Source organism: Anomaloglossus baeobatrachus, chromosome 5, assembly GCF_048569485.1.
Source record: "Anomaloglossus baeobatrachus isolate aAnoBae1 chromosome 5, aAnoBae1.hap1, whole genome shotgun sequence".
In the NCBI taxonomy this organism is placed as follows: domain Eukaryota; kingdom Metazoa; phylum Chordata; class Amphibia; order Anura; family Aromobatidae; genus Anomaloglossus; species Anomaloglossus baeobatrachus.
In genome coordinates this window covers 502,678,745-502,695,733 of record NC_134357.1, presented here as the reverse complement: position 1 = coordinate 502,695,733, position 16,989 = coordinate 502,678,745, and the positions used below count along the sequence as shown (strand labels likewise).

The 16,989-nt window shown below is 40.6% G+C and overlaps 1 protein-coding gene across 1 annotated transcript in view; it reads left to right on the top strand.

Annotated features, from left to right (window-relative positions):
• Positions 1 to 15,235, top strand: part of LOC142311942 (uncharacterized) — a 38,898-nt gene extending 23,663 nt beyond the window's left edge. Inside the window, exons 5-6 of the mRNA XM_075350812.1 lie at positions 3,780 to 3,870; positions 12,728 to 15,235. Of these exons, the coding sequence (XP_075206927.1) occupies positions 3,780 to 3,870; positions 12,728 to 13,644 (1,008 nt within the window). The 3' untranslated portion in view covers positions 13,645 to 15,235. The remainder of the gene's footprint in view (positions 1 to 3,779; positions 3,871 to 12,727) is intronic.
• The last annotated feature ends 1,754 nt before the right edge of the window (positions 15,236 to 16,989 follow it).

Sequence of the window (16,989 nt, the reverse complement as noted above, 5' to 3'; positions counted from 1 at the left end):
TGCACCCTCCCCATTAAGATGCAGCCCATCCCTCTCCACTCAGGATGTACTTTCACAAACCCCTTTCTAATAGGTTTCCTTTACACAAATCCAAATCATCTACAAACGGGCAATATATTTCTACATTTTCTTCTTTTTCTCCTGAGTTATGTAATTTAAGTTTACGGATCGTTCCCTCTGCTGTTTCAGAGCCCAACACTGCAGGGTTTTACAGTACTTTTCTCCTGAGGCTATTGACTGCAAATACTTAGGCCCATATCTAATAATCAGATATTCTTTTGCCGGTACTATTTCCTGCCTATTTATATCTACCAACACCTCATATATATATATATATATATATATATCAATAATATATATATATGCACATACATACATGATATATATATATGTATATATATATATATATATATATATATATATATATATCATGTATGTATGTGCATATATATATTATTATATATACATACCGTGTGTGTGTGTGTGTATATATATATATGTGTGTGTGTGTGTGTGTGTGTGTGTATGTATATGTATATGTATATGTGTGTGTATGTGTGTATATATATATATATATATATATATAATAATGTGTGTGTGTGTGTGTGTGTGTAACCTTTATCAGTTGGATCTGTCTAAAGAAAAGTATAGGTTTCTTGTCGGAGTTAGGAAACTGTTTCAGCAACTGATCACTTGGGCTCCAAAGCTTGTACTTGTCATGCCTCAGGCTTGGGACTCGATCCTGTAACCTTGTGCTATGCGATCAGTCCTTCCCTGCTGAGCCACAGCCTGGTCAGTCCTTGTCTACATGCAGATGGTCTTTTGCCTTAGTTTTTTTTCCTTTTGGTTTACAGTTATCCATTTTCTCACTTGCTTATTTACTCTGTACTATCACATCCTGGGTGGGGTTATTTATTCTCTCCTGCTACTTTTCTTCTCCGCTGGCTATATTTCTATGTGGATTACTGCTAAGGAATTCCAGTCATGCAGTTAAGAGATTAAGGCAGAGACTCGTGTTTTCTTATTTTCCTTTCCTACACCAATCTTTTATGTTCTGTGAGGTTGGTTGTTAGAAGTTTACCCTAGCTTGCAATTATTATTTCTCTTTGTCCACTTGTGCACATGTTTTATATTTCCACACCTTAGCTCCTTGTCTATCACTGCACGATTAATGTTAGCAACCTCCTCTCTGTTTCCTCAGGAAGTACTAGAAACAACTTGACAGCCTTTCAGGCAGGCAGGTCCGAGTTGTGGGTTTCTAGTTGTATGGCTGGGGATATGCCAGTCTGTGCAATAACCATTAGGGTCTTGTGCAGCTAGGGATACCAGCCTGTACAGGAACCAGTAATGTGCAGGTACGGCTGCAGTGAGTCTATATTACAGTGATACCTCAGTTTTTGTCGATAATCCGTCCGAAAACAATTGATGAAATCTGAAACCGACGAAAACTGAGCCAATTATTTCCATAGGAATCAATGTAAATCCAATTAATTTGTTTTAGACACTCTAAAATACATACAAAAACACATTTTATAGAGAAGAAGATAGTGTTTAATACTAAAATCAATAAGAAATGAATAGAAAATGAATCTTAAATTAATATACAACACTAATGTAAAAAATAAATTCATTTTATCTTAAATTTTGAAACTGATGAGCGAGGTGACACTCACACAATGTCACACGGAGAAAGAGAATGTGTGGATCACCCTTTGTTGTCGCAAAATTAGCAGCGTAGTCACATTGGTAGTTGGTATGCAGACAAAAACAAACGAAAACAGAAGAAACCAATGAAAACTGAGGCAAATTGTTAGTGGAAAAAATCAACGAAAACCGAAACCAACGATAACCGAGATCAACGAAAACTTTACCAGTGTTTGAATACTGATGTGCATAAGAGTACTAGTCACCCTTTTAAGGAAATCGCTTGTGTCTGATGTGTAGCAGTTGTACCCTCCCATCTCCCCTCAATCATTGTTGGTTGTTGGGGATGCTCTTCATGAGTCTCACTTACTGAATTACCCTTATCCTCATCTTCTCTCCATGTCGACAAGTGTGTGGTGGAAGATTTTCTCCTTCAGGTATTACATGCATTTTGGTCACCACAAGCCTTATAGTAGCTTTGAGTGTTGGTCTTAGGTGTGGGTGACTGACTATCTCTCCATCCTGCATTTTGTATGACCACCTTCCCAGTCTATTATCGGGAGGGGATAGTGATGGTTCTGTTTGATTAAGTCTGTCCAGTCCATTGTCAAAACAGTCGTGCAAGAACATATCCCCTCTAGTGGTTTCTCTACCCCTCCCATTCTAATCACTTCCTCAGTCACATTTTTTTTACTGCTCAAGTTTACACCTTTTTCTTGTTACCACGCTGCTCTCTCATGATCAGCTACTGCTGAGATACATTCAGAACCCCATCTCGGGAATTTTCAGCCTGTTCAACATAATTTAACAAACTCTTATGCCAGTTTTGCTTTCACATTCTCTGACCACTATCTTTGCTGTCTTTTTGGGTTTTCTGTCTCCATCTACTAAGGCAAATTTCCATATTGCTCTCCAAGCCACCTTAGCTAAATACCTTTGAAAAATATATCACTTTTCTCTTGCGTAGGTAGCCACCAAGCCACTTTCAAACCCTAGACTCATGTGTATGTAGGCACTAATGCACTTTCAAACCCTACATAATATGAATCCCAGTAAAAAGACTACAAAATACCCCTTCTGTTCAGATGATCCTTCTCGACACTCAAACAAGACACAGAAACACTCTTAATCCTCCAAATATAAAGACCACTATATTTCGCACTTTCACACTAATCCTATCATGAGTAAAAAGTTAAAAATGGCATAAGTATCTCTTTAGTTTGTGGAGCAGACAATTTAATGTAAAATAAGTCACTGGAATGGCAAAGGACCAAACTCGCAGTGAAAGTGAAGCAAAAATGTAAGAATAAGCTTCTTAGATTATGCTGCAGTTTTTTTAGATTCACTTTCCCTCAAGAGCCCATTCTCACTTGAGATCCAGGTGGTACAATGCGCTTCTGGTTCCTGTTTGGGTGCTACATTTCTGTGAGTGAAATCAACACTTCCCTATGCCTTTTGAACTCTAAATATTAGGATGTGTTTTACAAGCCCTCAGGAAATCAATGCAGCCCAGCCTTAGCATAGTGTACATACACAAAGAAAACCTCCCGCCAAAAGATGTAGGCAATAGGAACTTAAGGGCGTGAACAAAAATGTGAAACTTCTCTGACCAGTAGTGCTATTTGATCGAACCAAGAGTTATGCGAATAGTTGAATACACAGAGACAATATGGAGTAGGTTCTCTTAGGGTATGTACCCACGATCAGGACTCACTGTGTTCTGGACGCAGCGAGTCCTGATCTACGGGGCTGCACGTCTCCTCCGCAGGACCCACGATCAAGGTTCAGTGCGCTGCGGTCTCCTCGTTGTGTTCTCCCTACGGAGGATGCATGCAAATCCGAAGCAAACAACTGACATGCTGCGGTCTGGAAAGACGCACCGCAGGTCAGTGTTTTGCTGCGGAAAAAAACAAGCATAGTGGGCACGGGATTTCAAGAAATCCCGTCCACTATACTTGTACTGTACAACGCTGCATTTTGGACACAGCTGAAGCATGCTGCGTCCAAAATGCAGCAAACACTGATCGTGGGCACGCACCCTTAAAGTCGCCATGTTCATTTACTATTGTTTCTGTTTTAAAATCATTTCATACAAGTTCTCCATCTGTCTGTGACTTTAATAATATTTGTTTCAGGGTAAAGATCTGACCCATATTAATACTCCAGAAACATATGCGTGGGGTGATGAGCGGTGTAAAGTGGAGATTCCTACAGATAACTGCACAGGTGAGTAGTAAATACTAAATGCAGAGAAGTCACAGATTCTTCTCAGTCACTGGATGGTACAATTAATTATGTGTTGAATTTATGTGTTTGAGTTTTTTTTATCTGGATTTTACACTTAATGATTTAATAGTTTAAAAAAAAGAAAATATCTTTTCACACTACTTTTATGGTTGTATCTTCTGTATTTACAAACCTAACAGTGAACACTCAGTAGCTATCGCTAAAACACTATTTTAAATCAGATTATTTTTATTAAACATTTTTTACATAAAAATTTATGATAAACACATTATACACGACAACGAAACAAACATAAACAGAATAAAGCTTGTACAGCATGGAACTTAAAACATTCAGGCACTAGGTTGTATGAGTAATGAGCAATGAACATAGTCATGAAACCTTTTCATAAAGTAGGAAATCTGAGGGAGCCAGGCTGTCTCTAAATTTAGATGTTGCTATATTGATGGTGGAAATGTGTTTTTGTATTCTACGTCTTAGTTCTTGCGATGTTTGTCCAACGTATCCTTTTTGGTACTGGCACATAAACGCATAGATTACGTTACTGGTCTTGCAGTTAATCTAAGAGACCAACTTGTGTTCAGAAGAATCCAAGAGTTTACAGAAACTGTGGCTGGTAAGTTCCATATATTGGAATTGCCAAATGGGTAGGAACCCAGAAGAACCTGATCCCTATTGGGCCTAAACGTAGGTCTAGAAAAATGGCTCCTCGTAAGGATATCACCAAGATTGGGTGCTATACATGCAGTAAGCAGAGGCCTACCACCAACAATAGAATTGGTCTGTGTCTCCAGGGTAAGGATATCCCAAAGTGTGCTTAGAATATTCCTTACCTAGCCCCACTGGTTGTTCAAGTTGGTGATAAATCTCGTATGCTGATCCCGAGACCGGATGCGAGATGCAAGCAGCGATAACTGTGTCTCCCGTTTGGCTTGCCGGTAAGCCATAGCTATCACTATACACGGGTAACCCCTGTTAATGAGACGTTCAGTTAGACCTTTCAATTGTCTTCTATGGTCCTCCTCCCGTAAACATATTCTCCTAACACGGAGAAATTGTCCAGTTGGAACGCCTTTCCAAGTATGTAACCGGTGAAAGCTTTGATATTGGAGGAAACTGTTAGTGGCTGTCAGCTTCCGATAGAGGTCCATGTGCAGCCCACTCTCCTGTAGTGTAACTTGTAAATCTAGAAAGACCGCCGAACTGGCCGATATAGCAAGTGTAAGTCGAATAGTCAAATGATTGTTGTTCAGAGTGGTAAGGAAGGTGAGGCAGTCCTGCTGAGTGCCCGACAAGATGACGAAAATTTCGTCTGAATAGTAACGCCAATAGACAACATGCTCAATCTAGAGTTGTTGTAAAGAATAAACGATAGTGGATTCCTCCACCCCAAAAACAAATTGGCATAGGCCGGCGCATTACGTGTGCCGATGGCCACGCCTGATATTTGCTTATAAAATGAACTGTCAAAAAGAAAATAGTTATGGTGGAGAATGAAATATTATTCATGCCCTCAATTATTTCTGGTTTCCGAAAGATAACCTGAAGCGTGAGTTTCCTGCAAAAAAGGAACAAATCTTTAATAAGTAGGAATTTGTCCAGAGCATGAGTGGGCAAAAAGGTTAATCCCTTCTGTAGGACCCGTGTCTCACATGGAGTAAGTACATGGTCAGAGAAATTAATAATTTGCAGGATGTCATTAGATCCATGTACCTGGGTTTCCTGTGCTGAGATGATCTCTACGGGTGCTTGCATCTGCGAGTCCCCCTGTAGGCAAAGTTTTTGTCTGGAATCTTCTGAACTCTTGTTTGCAAGTTTCTTCCATGTCTTGCCTGTGTGTTGTCCATGTCGCTGCTGGCGCTGGATAAAAAAATCTTCACTCGACTCAGTGTCAGTGCGTGTAACATCAGTCCACCCTGACTCAGGTGGTTCCGGGCATGCGGATTGTTGATTGCCACAATGTTTCCATTTCATGGTGGTTCCATTCCATGCTGATTTGTTCTCAAAGTTACCGCGGTCTCTATATTAAATTTCTTTCTTTTCTTCTGGATAACATCAATTTAAAATTTGTCAACGATATCTCTCAATTTAGAGCTGAAAGCGGGGACCTGCTGGGCATCCTCGTGTAAGGCTAGTTTGCCTTCAAGATCCCTAATATATGTCTGTGTGCTGTCTAGGAGGTCACGATCATGGTCCACAACATATTAATAATGATGTTGGGTCAACGCAGGAGACCCTGCTCCCAGGTGTCTCTGAAGGCAGTGGCGGGCTCCCATGCTGGGAAAATCAATATTCTAAGCCCCGTGGCACAATGCCTTCATTCAAGTATTCCTCCAGACCACGTATTTTCCACCAGACCCCCGTTTAATGTGCAGAGATTATTTGATGGGTAAGAGAAGAATAATTATCAGAAGCTGGAGTGGCTGAATCTACTTTAATAAAAACACTGGAAGATTGAGCCCGCCAAGAGGCTCCCTAGTCTCCCAATCCATATTAAAATCTGGTGATGCTAAGGATAAATAAAATAAAAGAAAAGGTTGATCAAAATTATACAGACGGATATAAAGAAGCACAAATACCAGTAGTACACATCTATCTATGTGAGCACAGAACACATGAAAAAATGATAATCTAACAGTGCATGAATGTGTGCACTGAAAACAACACAACAAAATACCTAAAAAGTGTGCAAACTCCAAGGAAAGGACCCCTACGAGAAACAAGGCCCAGCAAAAAAGGATAATCAATAGGAAAAATAGCTGTGAGGGTTTCTGATAAAAAACAAGTTCAACTTTATTAACCCCTTCACTCGTGGGCGATTTTTTTTTTCCTGGGGGTCTTTTTTCGCTCCCCTTCTGAGAGACGTAACTTTTTTTTATCTTTTAGTCAATCTTGCCATATAAGGGCTTATTTTTTGCGGGACGCGTTGTACTTTTGAATGAAACCATTAGTTTTACCATGTAGTGTACTGGAAAACAGAAAAAAAATTCAAAGTGTGAAAATATTTGCAAAAAAGTACGACTGCCTGATTGTTTTTGGGTTATTTTATACACAGTGTTCACTGTATGGTAAAATTGATGAATAGTTGTGATGCCTCAGGTTGGTACGAGTTCGTTGACACCAAACATGTATACGTTCTTTTTATCTGAGGGGTTAAAAAAAAAAATTCACAAGCTTGTCCAAAAAAAGGCGCACTTTCTACGCCATTTTCCATGATCCGTAGTGTTCTCATTTTTTGGGATCTATGGCTCAGTTACTGCTTATTTTTTGCGTCTAGAGCTGATGTTTTTAACGGTACCATTTTTGCGCCGATGCTACATTTTGATCGCCTGTTACTACAGCTTGCGCAAAATACGCAGCGACAAAAAAAGCGTAATTTTGGCATTTGGAATTTTTTTGCTGCTAAGCTGTTTACTGATCAGGTTAATTGATTTTATATTTTGATAAATTGGGCATTTCTTAATGTGGCGATTACCAAATGTATGTATATTTTTTTTATTTTTTTTAACCCTTTCAAGGGGGTGATTTAAACTTTTTAGGTTTTTTTATCAGTCTGATCGCTTTTCTATTTCTCCAGATCACCGCTACACAGCGGAGATCTGCAAACAAGCAGCTCTCCTATTACAAACAACAGTCTGCCGGTTGTAAGAGGAACTGACTCATGATAGGTACAGGAGTCATCATATGACCTTGTGCTACCATGGCAACCATCGGCCCACGGGATCACGTCACGTAACTTCCAATGGTGCCAGGTAAGCGCTTACCGCAGAGCGCTGTTTCATCTCGCTGTCACATTTTGACAGCGAGATGCAAGCGGTAAACAGGTGCGAGTGGGTAGCAAATCCACTCGTACTTGATAGCCGCACATGTCAGCTGTTCAAATCAGCTGACGTGCAGTGATCCCTGCCGACTACCCACAGCAGGCGGCAAGGATTAACCTCACATGATCCTTGATGTACCCAGTACGTCATATGTCATGAAGAGGTTAACTACAGAAACTTAATCACATGGGTTGTTCACTGATTGTTTTTTGTGCTCAAAGATGTTCATAACCTTTAAGCTAATTGGTCAATAAGAGAACCAGGGACTGGCAACCATGGCTTGTAGAAAATCAATTTTGCTAATTTATTTTCAGATCCCCTACTGCTCCCATATGTATGACAAAAGCCAATGTTTCTATAGGCTACTGTCATGTAAAAAAAGAGTATAAAGGACGACTTCTCCTTTCTTGCATTTTCTGCTTAGTTCCATAAAAAAGTACAAAACCCTACATTTGCTCCAAATCCATGCCTCATATAAATCCTCCACTCTGCCCTGCTCTGTGCTAGACTGCATGTATCTCACAAGGAAGGTATGAGACAGATACCTACTAATAGCATTGACTTACAGGCCCCTTTTATGAGTCTCCACTGATCATATAACTCAGGGGCGAAAAGCTTCCAGCCCACAGGATATTTATGGCCTGTGATGACCTTTTCCGGCACCCTGACTGCCTTTAATTCCTTTTTGCATGCGCACGCAGAATTCAGTACTAAACGCCAAGGCGCATGTAACGAAGGATTATATATTGATGCTGGCTAGTGCTGCAGCCCAGTGTCTCCTATGTGATGTATATGCTCTACCCCCAGTGTCTTCTGTGTATAATCCAGCCTCAGTGTCCCCTAAGCAATGTATAGCTGTATATATTACATTCACAGTGTCTCCTATATGTTGTATAAGATGCAGTCTCAGTGTCACCCATATGAAGTATATTCAACATTCTTGGTTTACCCTATGTGATGTATATAAACAGCCTCTGTGACTCCTATGTGAGATTTATATATATATATATATATATATATATATATATATAATATATATAATATATATATATAATATATATATATATTACACACACACACACACACACACACACACACACACAGCACAGACCAAAAGTTTGGACACACCTTCGCATTCAAGCAGTTTTCTTTATCTTCATGACTCTGAAAATTGGAAATACTTAAAAAATTGTGAAACAACTGAAAATATGTCTTATATTCTAGGTTCTTCAAAGTAGCCACCTTTTGCTTTGATTACTGCTTTGCACACTCTTGGCATTCTTTTGATGAGCTTCAAGAGGTAGTCCCCGGAAATGTTTTTCTTGCCTTATAAATGGGGTTGGGACCATCAGTTGTGTTGTGCAGTAGTCTGATGGATACACAGCTGATAATCCTACTGAATAGACTGTTAAAATTTGTATTATGGCAAGAAAAAAGCAGCTAAGTAAAAAAAAACGAGTGGGCATCCTTACTTGAAGAACTGAAGGTTAGCGAGTCCGAAAAATTTGGAAAACTTTGAAAGCGTCCCCAAGTGCAATGGCAAAAACCATCAAACGCTACAACGAAACTGGCTCACATGAGGACTGCCCCAGTAAAGGAAGACCAAGAGTCACCTCTGCTGCAGAGGATAAGTTTATGCGAGTCACCAGCCTCAGAAATCGCAGGTTAACAGCAGCTCAGATTAGAGACCAGATCAATGCCACACAGAGTTCTAGCAGCAGACACATCTCTAGAACAACTGTTAAGAGGAGACTTTGTGCAGCAGGCCTTCATGGTAAAATAGCTTTTAGGAAACCACTGCTAAGGACAGGCAACAAGTAGAAGAGACTTGTTTGGGCTAAAGAACACAAGGAATAGACATTAGACCAGTGGAAATCTGTGCTTTGGTCTGATGACTCCAAATTTGAAATCTTTGGATTCAACCACCGTGTCTTTGTGTGACGCAGAAAAGGTGAACGGATGGACTCTACATGCCTGGTTCCCACCGTGAAGCATGGAGGGGGAGGTGTGATGGTGTGGGGGTGCTTTGCTGGTGACACTGTTGGGGATTTATTCAAAATTAAAGGCATACTGAACCAGCATGGCTAGCACAGCATCTTGCAGCGGCATGCTATTCCATTCGGTTTGCGTTTAGTTGAACCATCATTTATTTTTCAACAGGACAATGACCCCAAACACACCTCCAGGCTGTGTAAGGGCTATTTGACTAAGAAGGAGAGTGATGGGGTGCTACGCTAGATGACCTGGCCTCCACAGTCACCAGACCTGAACCCAATCGAGATGGTTTGGAGTGGGCTGGACTGCAGAGTGAAGGCAATTGGTACAACAAGTGCTAAGCATCTCTAGGAACTCCTTCAAGACTGTTGGAAGACCATTTCCAGTGACTACCTCTTGAAGCTCATCACGAGAATGCCAAGAGTGTGCAAAGCAGTAATCAAAGCAAAAGGTGGCTACTTTGAAGAACCTAGAATATAAGACATATTTTCAGTTTTTTCACACTTGTTTAAGTATTTCATTCCACATGTGTTAATTCATAGTTTTGATGCCTTCAATGTGAATCTACAATTTTCAGAGTCATGAAAGTAAAGAAAACTCTTTGAATGAGAAGGTGTGTCCTAACTTTTGGTCTGTACTGTATGTACAGTTAGGTCCAGAAATATTTGGACAGTGACACAAGTTTTGTTATTTTAGCTGTTTACAAAAACATGTTCAGAAATACAATTATATATATAATATGGGCTGAAAGTGCACACTCCCAGCTGCAATATGAGAGTTTTCACATCCAAATCGGAGAAAGGGTTTAGGAATCATAGCTCTGTAATGCATAGCCTCCTCTTTTTCAAGGGACCAAAAGTAATTGGACAAGGGACTCTAAGGGCTGCAATTAACTCTGAAGGCGTCTCCCTCATTAACCTGTAATCCATGAAGTAGTTAAAAGGTCTGGGGTTGATTACAGGTGTGTGGTTTTGCATTTGGAAGCTGTTGCTGTGATCAGACAACATGCGGCCTAAGGAACTCTCAATTGAGGTGAAGCAGAACATCCTGAGGCTGAAAAAAAAGAAAAAATCCATCAGAGAGATAGCAGACATGCTTGGAGTAGCAAAATCAACAGTCGGGTACATTCTGAGAAAAAAGGAATTGACTGGTGAGCTTGGGAACTCAAAAAGGCCTGGGCGTCCACGGATGACAACAGTGGTGGATCATCGCCGCATACTTTCTTTGGTGAAGAAGAACCCGTTCACAACATCAACTGAAGTCCAGAACACTCTCAGTGAAGTAGGTGTATCTGTCTCTAAGTCAACAGTAAAGAGAAGACTCCATGAAAGTAAATACAAAGGGTTTACATCTAGATGCAAAGCATTCATCAATTCCAAAAATAGACAGGCCAGAGTTAAATTTGCTGAAAAACACTTCATGAAGCCAGCTCAGTTCTGGAAAAGTATTCTATGGACAGATGAGACCAAGATCAACCTGTACCAGAATGATGGGAAGAAAAAAGTTTGGAGACGAAAGGGAACGGCACATGATCCAAGGCACACCACATCCTCTGTAAAACATGGTGGAGGCAACGTGATGGCATGGGCATGCATGGCTTTCAATGGCACTGGGTCACTTGTGTTTATTGATGACATAACAGCAGACAAGAGTAGCCGGATGAATTCTGAAGTGTACAGGGATATACTTTCAGCCCAGATTCAGCCAAATGCCGCAAAGTTGATCGGACGGCGCTTCATAGTACAGATGGACAATGACCACAAGCATACAGCCAAAGCTACCCAGGAGTTCATGAGTGCAAAAAAGTGAAACATTCTGCAATGGCCTAGTCAATCACCAGATCTTAACCCAATTGAGCATGCATTTCACTTGCTCAAATCCAGACTTAAGACGGAAAGACCCACAAACAAGCAAGACCTGAAGGCTGCGGCTGTAAAGGCCTGGCAAAGCATTAAGAAGGAGGAAACCCAGCGTTTCGTGATGTCCATGGGTTCCAGACTTAAGGCAGTGATTGCCTCCAAAGGATTCGCAACAAAATATTGAAAATAAAAATATTTTGTTTGGGTTTGGTTTATTTGTCCAATTACTTTTGACCTCCTAAAATGTGGAGTGTTTGTAAAGAAATGTGTACAATTCCTACAATTTCTATCAGATATTTTTGTTCAAACCTTCAAATTAAACATTACAATCTGCACTTGAATTCTGTTGTAGAGGTTTCAAATTCAGTCCAATGTGGTGGCATGCAGAGCCCAACTCGCGAAAATTGTGTCACTGTCCAAATATTTCTGGACCTAACTGTATGTGTGTGTGTGTGTGTGTGTTTGTGTGTGTGTGTATATATATATATATATATATATATATATAATAATATCAATCTTGCAGTCTCCCACGTAATGTATACATCAGTTTTGGTTTTTCCTATGTGATGTAACCAGCAGTGTCAGTGTCTCCTATATGATATATACTGATGTTCTATAAATGTAACACGAGCTATTATGAATTTGCTACTGTGAGGAGACATGCAGTGTTATATACTTCTGTGTTCGGTACAACCTTCTGCTGAGTTGCTTTCAAAACTTATAAAGTTGACTCCACTCCAGATTGACACAAGTTAATACCACCTTATATCACATGCCTCACCAAAAAGAAGTAGCTGCAGCCATCCTACTAGGGGTGAGTTAACTGTTTGATAGTTTTGTACAGCCCCTAAATCTCCAAATGGCCCTTTGCAGGAAAAAAAGGTTCCTCACCCCTTATATAACTGGTAACAATTGGTGACAGACGAATTGAAACATGAACCTATGGCGAAGACGACTTCAGCATAGAAGTGAAAAATTTAAACTGCACAACCTGATGGTCTAACATCTTAATCTAATCATCCCTCCTTTGTGCTCTACTTTTAGTCAATTGATAATTGATTTGTATTACAATTTGTATGAAAATGTATAAAATATATATTATTGATATGATTTCAATGCAGTGTTATTGAAAAGTAATACAATCACTTTTATTCTTGGCAGATGACTGTACCAGGAGCTCAGACGGATATCTGATATTTTCAGATTTTGCAGCAGATGATCATGGTATTACCCTAGACACATATGAAGAACATGCCAATATCCCATATATACCTCAAGACCTCAGAAAAAATCTTTCATCTGATCATTTTCAACAGGTCCTTTCTTCTGCTTCGTCAATGACTGATATACAACGCAAAAGTAATACAACTGTTGAATATGAACTAGCTGTTAAAGAGGAGAAACAATTTTCATGCTCAGAATGTGGGAAATGTTTTAATAAGAAATCACTTGTAAATCAGAACACCCACACAGGAGAGAAACTATACTCATCTTCAGAATGTGGGAAATGTATTATACAGCAATCAAAGCTTGTTGTACATCAGACATCTCACATAAAGGAGATCACATTTTCATGTCCAGAATGTGGAAAATGTTTTGGTAAGAAATCACATCTTGTTCCACATCGGAGAATTCACTCAGGGGAGAAGCCATTTTCATGTTCAGAATGTGGGAAACGTTTTAATGAGAAATCCAAACTTAATGTACATCAGAGAATTCACACAGGGGAGAAGCCATTTTCTTGTTCAGAGTGTGGGAAACGTTTTAACGAGAAATCCAAACTTATTATACATCACAGAAATCACACACAGGAGAAACCATATTCGTGTTCAGAATGTGGGAAAAGATTTAATGGGAAATCAGATTTTGTTAGACATCAGAAAATTCACACAGGAGAAAAGCCATTTTTATGTTCAGAATGTGGGAAATGTTTTCTAAAGAAATCAAGTCTTGTGGTACACCAGAGAATTCACACACAGGAGAAACCATATCCATGTTCTGAATGTGGGAAATGTTTTTGTCAGAAATCACATCTTGTTTATCATCACAGAATTCACACACGGGAGTGTAAAAAATAAATGCCCTGCATATATTTTTCTTTAAATACATGATACGTCGCATGAGAAATAGACTTCAAAAAACGTAAAAATAAATAGATGTATTTTATATTGAGTAAAAATTATTGACAAAAATAGAACAGTTATTAGTTCAATTACAGAAATGAAAAATAGTATTCTTCGTTAGCTTACGTGAGGAGTTCAATAATAGTCCATTTCTTTACTAAATCAGGAGAGATAAGTTTCTTCATTATCTATACTTTATCCTGGACGGATATACATATAGACAAGACTATGTCAGCATCTATCTATATTCAATACAGACTCAAAATATTAATTTCTATAAGTACTGTTTTCAATAAGTTCTGCATTATAAATTATTTGATAAATGTGAACTTTTTACAATTCCCCCTTGTGGAGGAAAAATTTAAATGAAACCCTCCAAATACATTAATACATCATTAAGATAACAGATCTTTTTTCCTTCTTTGGAAATAGTGGATCAATGTCAATGATAATTATGTAAATAATAATCAATTTTGCATTATTCATGTTGTATATTCAACAATATAATAATGTGGATTCATGTTATGGTAGGCCATGACTGATAATCATAGAAAACACATAATTATACTTTCCTAAATCTAAAAAGATGCAAAACAGATCCGGTCATTATCTGATGTCATCTGGGATGGTGTCTTCTTATATCTGATGTCATCTAGTATGTTGTCTCCTTATCAACCGATGTTTGTTAATTATTACAGGCATAAACACAGTCCTTTGAAATAGATCCTTTGATAAAAGATGAATGGTTATCGATTTGATACAGTCCTTTATTGCATTTATCATTGTTAGATCCATAAACTTTATTCTTTATTGCAAAGTCCATATATTTAATCAAAGTCCATAATCAAATGTCGATAAAGACGCAAAGTTCATAATTGTAGAAGAATAGCATAGGCTTTTGGTATCTGTGCAGTATGAAATTTACATTAGTCACCTTGGATCCTGTGCGCTGCCTGTTGTCATCCCTGGAACAGGTGTTGAGACGTTTTTGGTCAGCATGACAGGGGTTAACGTTAACACTTTCTTGCTCTCTTTGGTAACTGTGGTTAAGGCTATGTGCGCACGTTGCGTTCTCTGCAGTGCAGAAGACAACGCACCCTCTGGCAGACTCGACACTGCGTTTGTAAAAAAAAAAAATGCATCCACAACGCATGCATTTTGGATTCTTTTTCCATGCGTTTTACATGCGTTTTGGATGCATTTTTGACAGTGCGTTCCACAGCAATTCAGCTCTGCTACATGCTGGCTGACAGCAGACACAACACCCGACTTCATTGTCATACCGCGGCTCTGTCTGTGTGTCGGGGCCTTATTAGCGGTCACCCGTGAAGGACTCACCGGTGACATCTAATCCCCTGAGTGACTGAAGTGAGCAGCGCGATAAGCGCTGCCGTCACTCAGGTTAATTTCACACTTGCGTTGAACGGCATCCGTCACAATGCGTTTTGTAAAGCATGTGACGGATGCCTTGCAAAATAGTGTGATAATAAAGGCCACGGATTCCAGTGAAATAATGCGTTGCGTTAAGTTTTCTTTAGCCGAGAGAGAGAGCCCTCATCTTCACCACACATATCCCGACACTACCGCGTACATCACCGCACACATCGACATTACCGCCTACTTCACCGCACACATCCCGACATTACCGCCTACATCACCGCACACATCCCGACATTACCGCCTACATCACCGCACACATCCCGACATTACCGCCTACATTACAGCCCTCATCTTTACCGCACACATCACCGCACACATCCCGACATTACCGCCTACATCACTGCACACACCCCGACATTACCGCCTACATCACCGCACACATCCCGACATTACCGCCTACATTACCGCACAAATCCCGACATTACCGCCTACATCACCGCACACATCCCATTACCGCTTACATCACCGTACACATCCCGACACTACCGCCTACATCACCGCACACATCCCGACATTACCGCCTACATCATCGCACACATCCCGACATTACCGCCTACATCACCGCACATATTCCGACACTACAGCCCACATCATCACCGCACACATCCCGACACTACGGCCCTCATCTTCACCGCACACATCCCGACATTACCGCCTACATCACCGCATACATCCCGGCATTACCGCCTACATCATCACACACATCCCGACATTACTGCCTACATCACCGCACACATCCCGACACTACTGCCTACATCCCCGCACACATCCCGACATTACCGCCTACATCACCGCACACATCCCGACATTACCGCCTACATCACCGCACACATCCCGACATTACCGCCTACATCACCGCACACATCCCGACATTACCGCCCACATCATCCTCGCACACATCCCGACACTACAGCCCTCATCTTCACCGCAGACATCCCGACTTTACAGCCCTCATCATCCACGCACACATCCTGACACTGCAGCCCTCATCATCCCCGCACACACCCCGACTTTACAGCCCTCATCATTCCCGCACACATCCCGACACTACAGCCCTCATCTTCACCGCACACATCACGACACTAGAGCCCTCATCATCACCGCACACATCCCGACACTACAGCCCTCAACATCCCCGAACACATCCCGACACTACAGCCCTCAACATCGCCGCACAGACACACCGGCATTACCTCAGTGACGTCCCCGCTGACAGCGCAATTAATTTCAGTTGCCGCGTGGAGCTCACAGGAGTGGCAGTGTTCTAATACCGCACCTGTCAGCTTCATGTAGCAGAGCTGGATGCGTCGCGGGACCTCTGTGGATTACGCCAGACCTGGAGGGATATTTGGGAATTTTAATAAAGTGGTGAAAGAGGGTGTTTTTTTTGTCTTTTATTCCATATAAAGGATTTGTTCGGGTGTGTGTGTTTTACTTTCACTTACAGGTTAATCATGGAATGTGTCTCATAGATGTCTGCCATGATTAACTTCAGTTGCTGTGGGGAGCTCACAGAGAGCGGTCGTGGTCTGTGACTTCTCTCCTGTCAGCTTCCGATGTAGCAGAGCTGACAGCGTCGAGGGACCTCTGTGGATTATGTCGGACATGGAAGGGTATTTGGGGACTTGAATAAAGTGGTGAAAGAGGGTTGGGTTTTTTTGTTATTTATTTCAAATAAATGATTTTTTTGGTGTATGTCTTCATTTTGTTAAACTTACAGGTTAATCATGGAAGGTATCTCGGGGAGAGGCCTGCCATGATTAATCTAGGACTTAGTGGCAGCTATGGGCTGCTGCCATTAACTCCTTACTAACTCAATTTCCACTGCAACAGGGCAATTCGGGATGAGCCAGGTAGAGT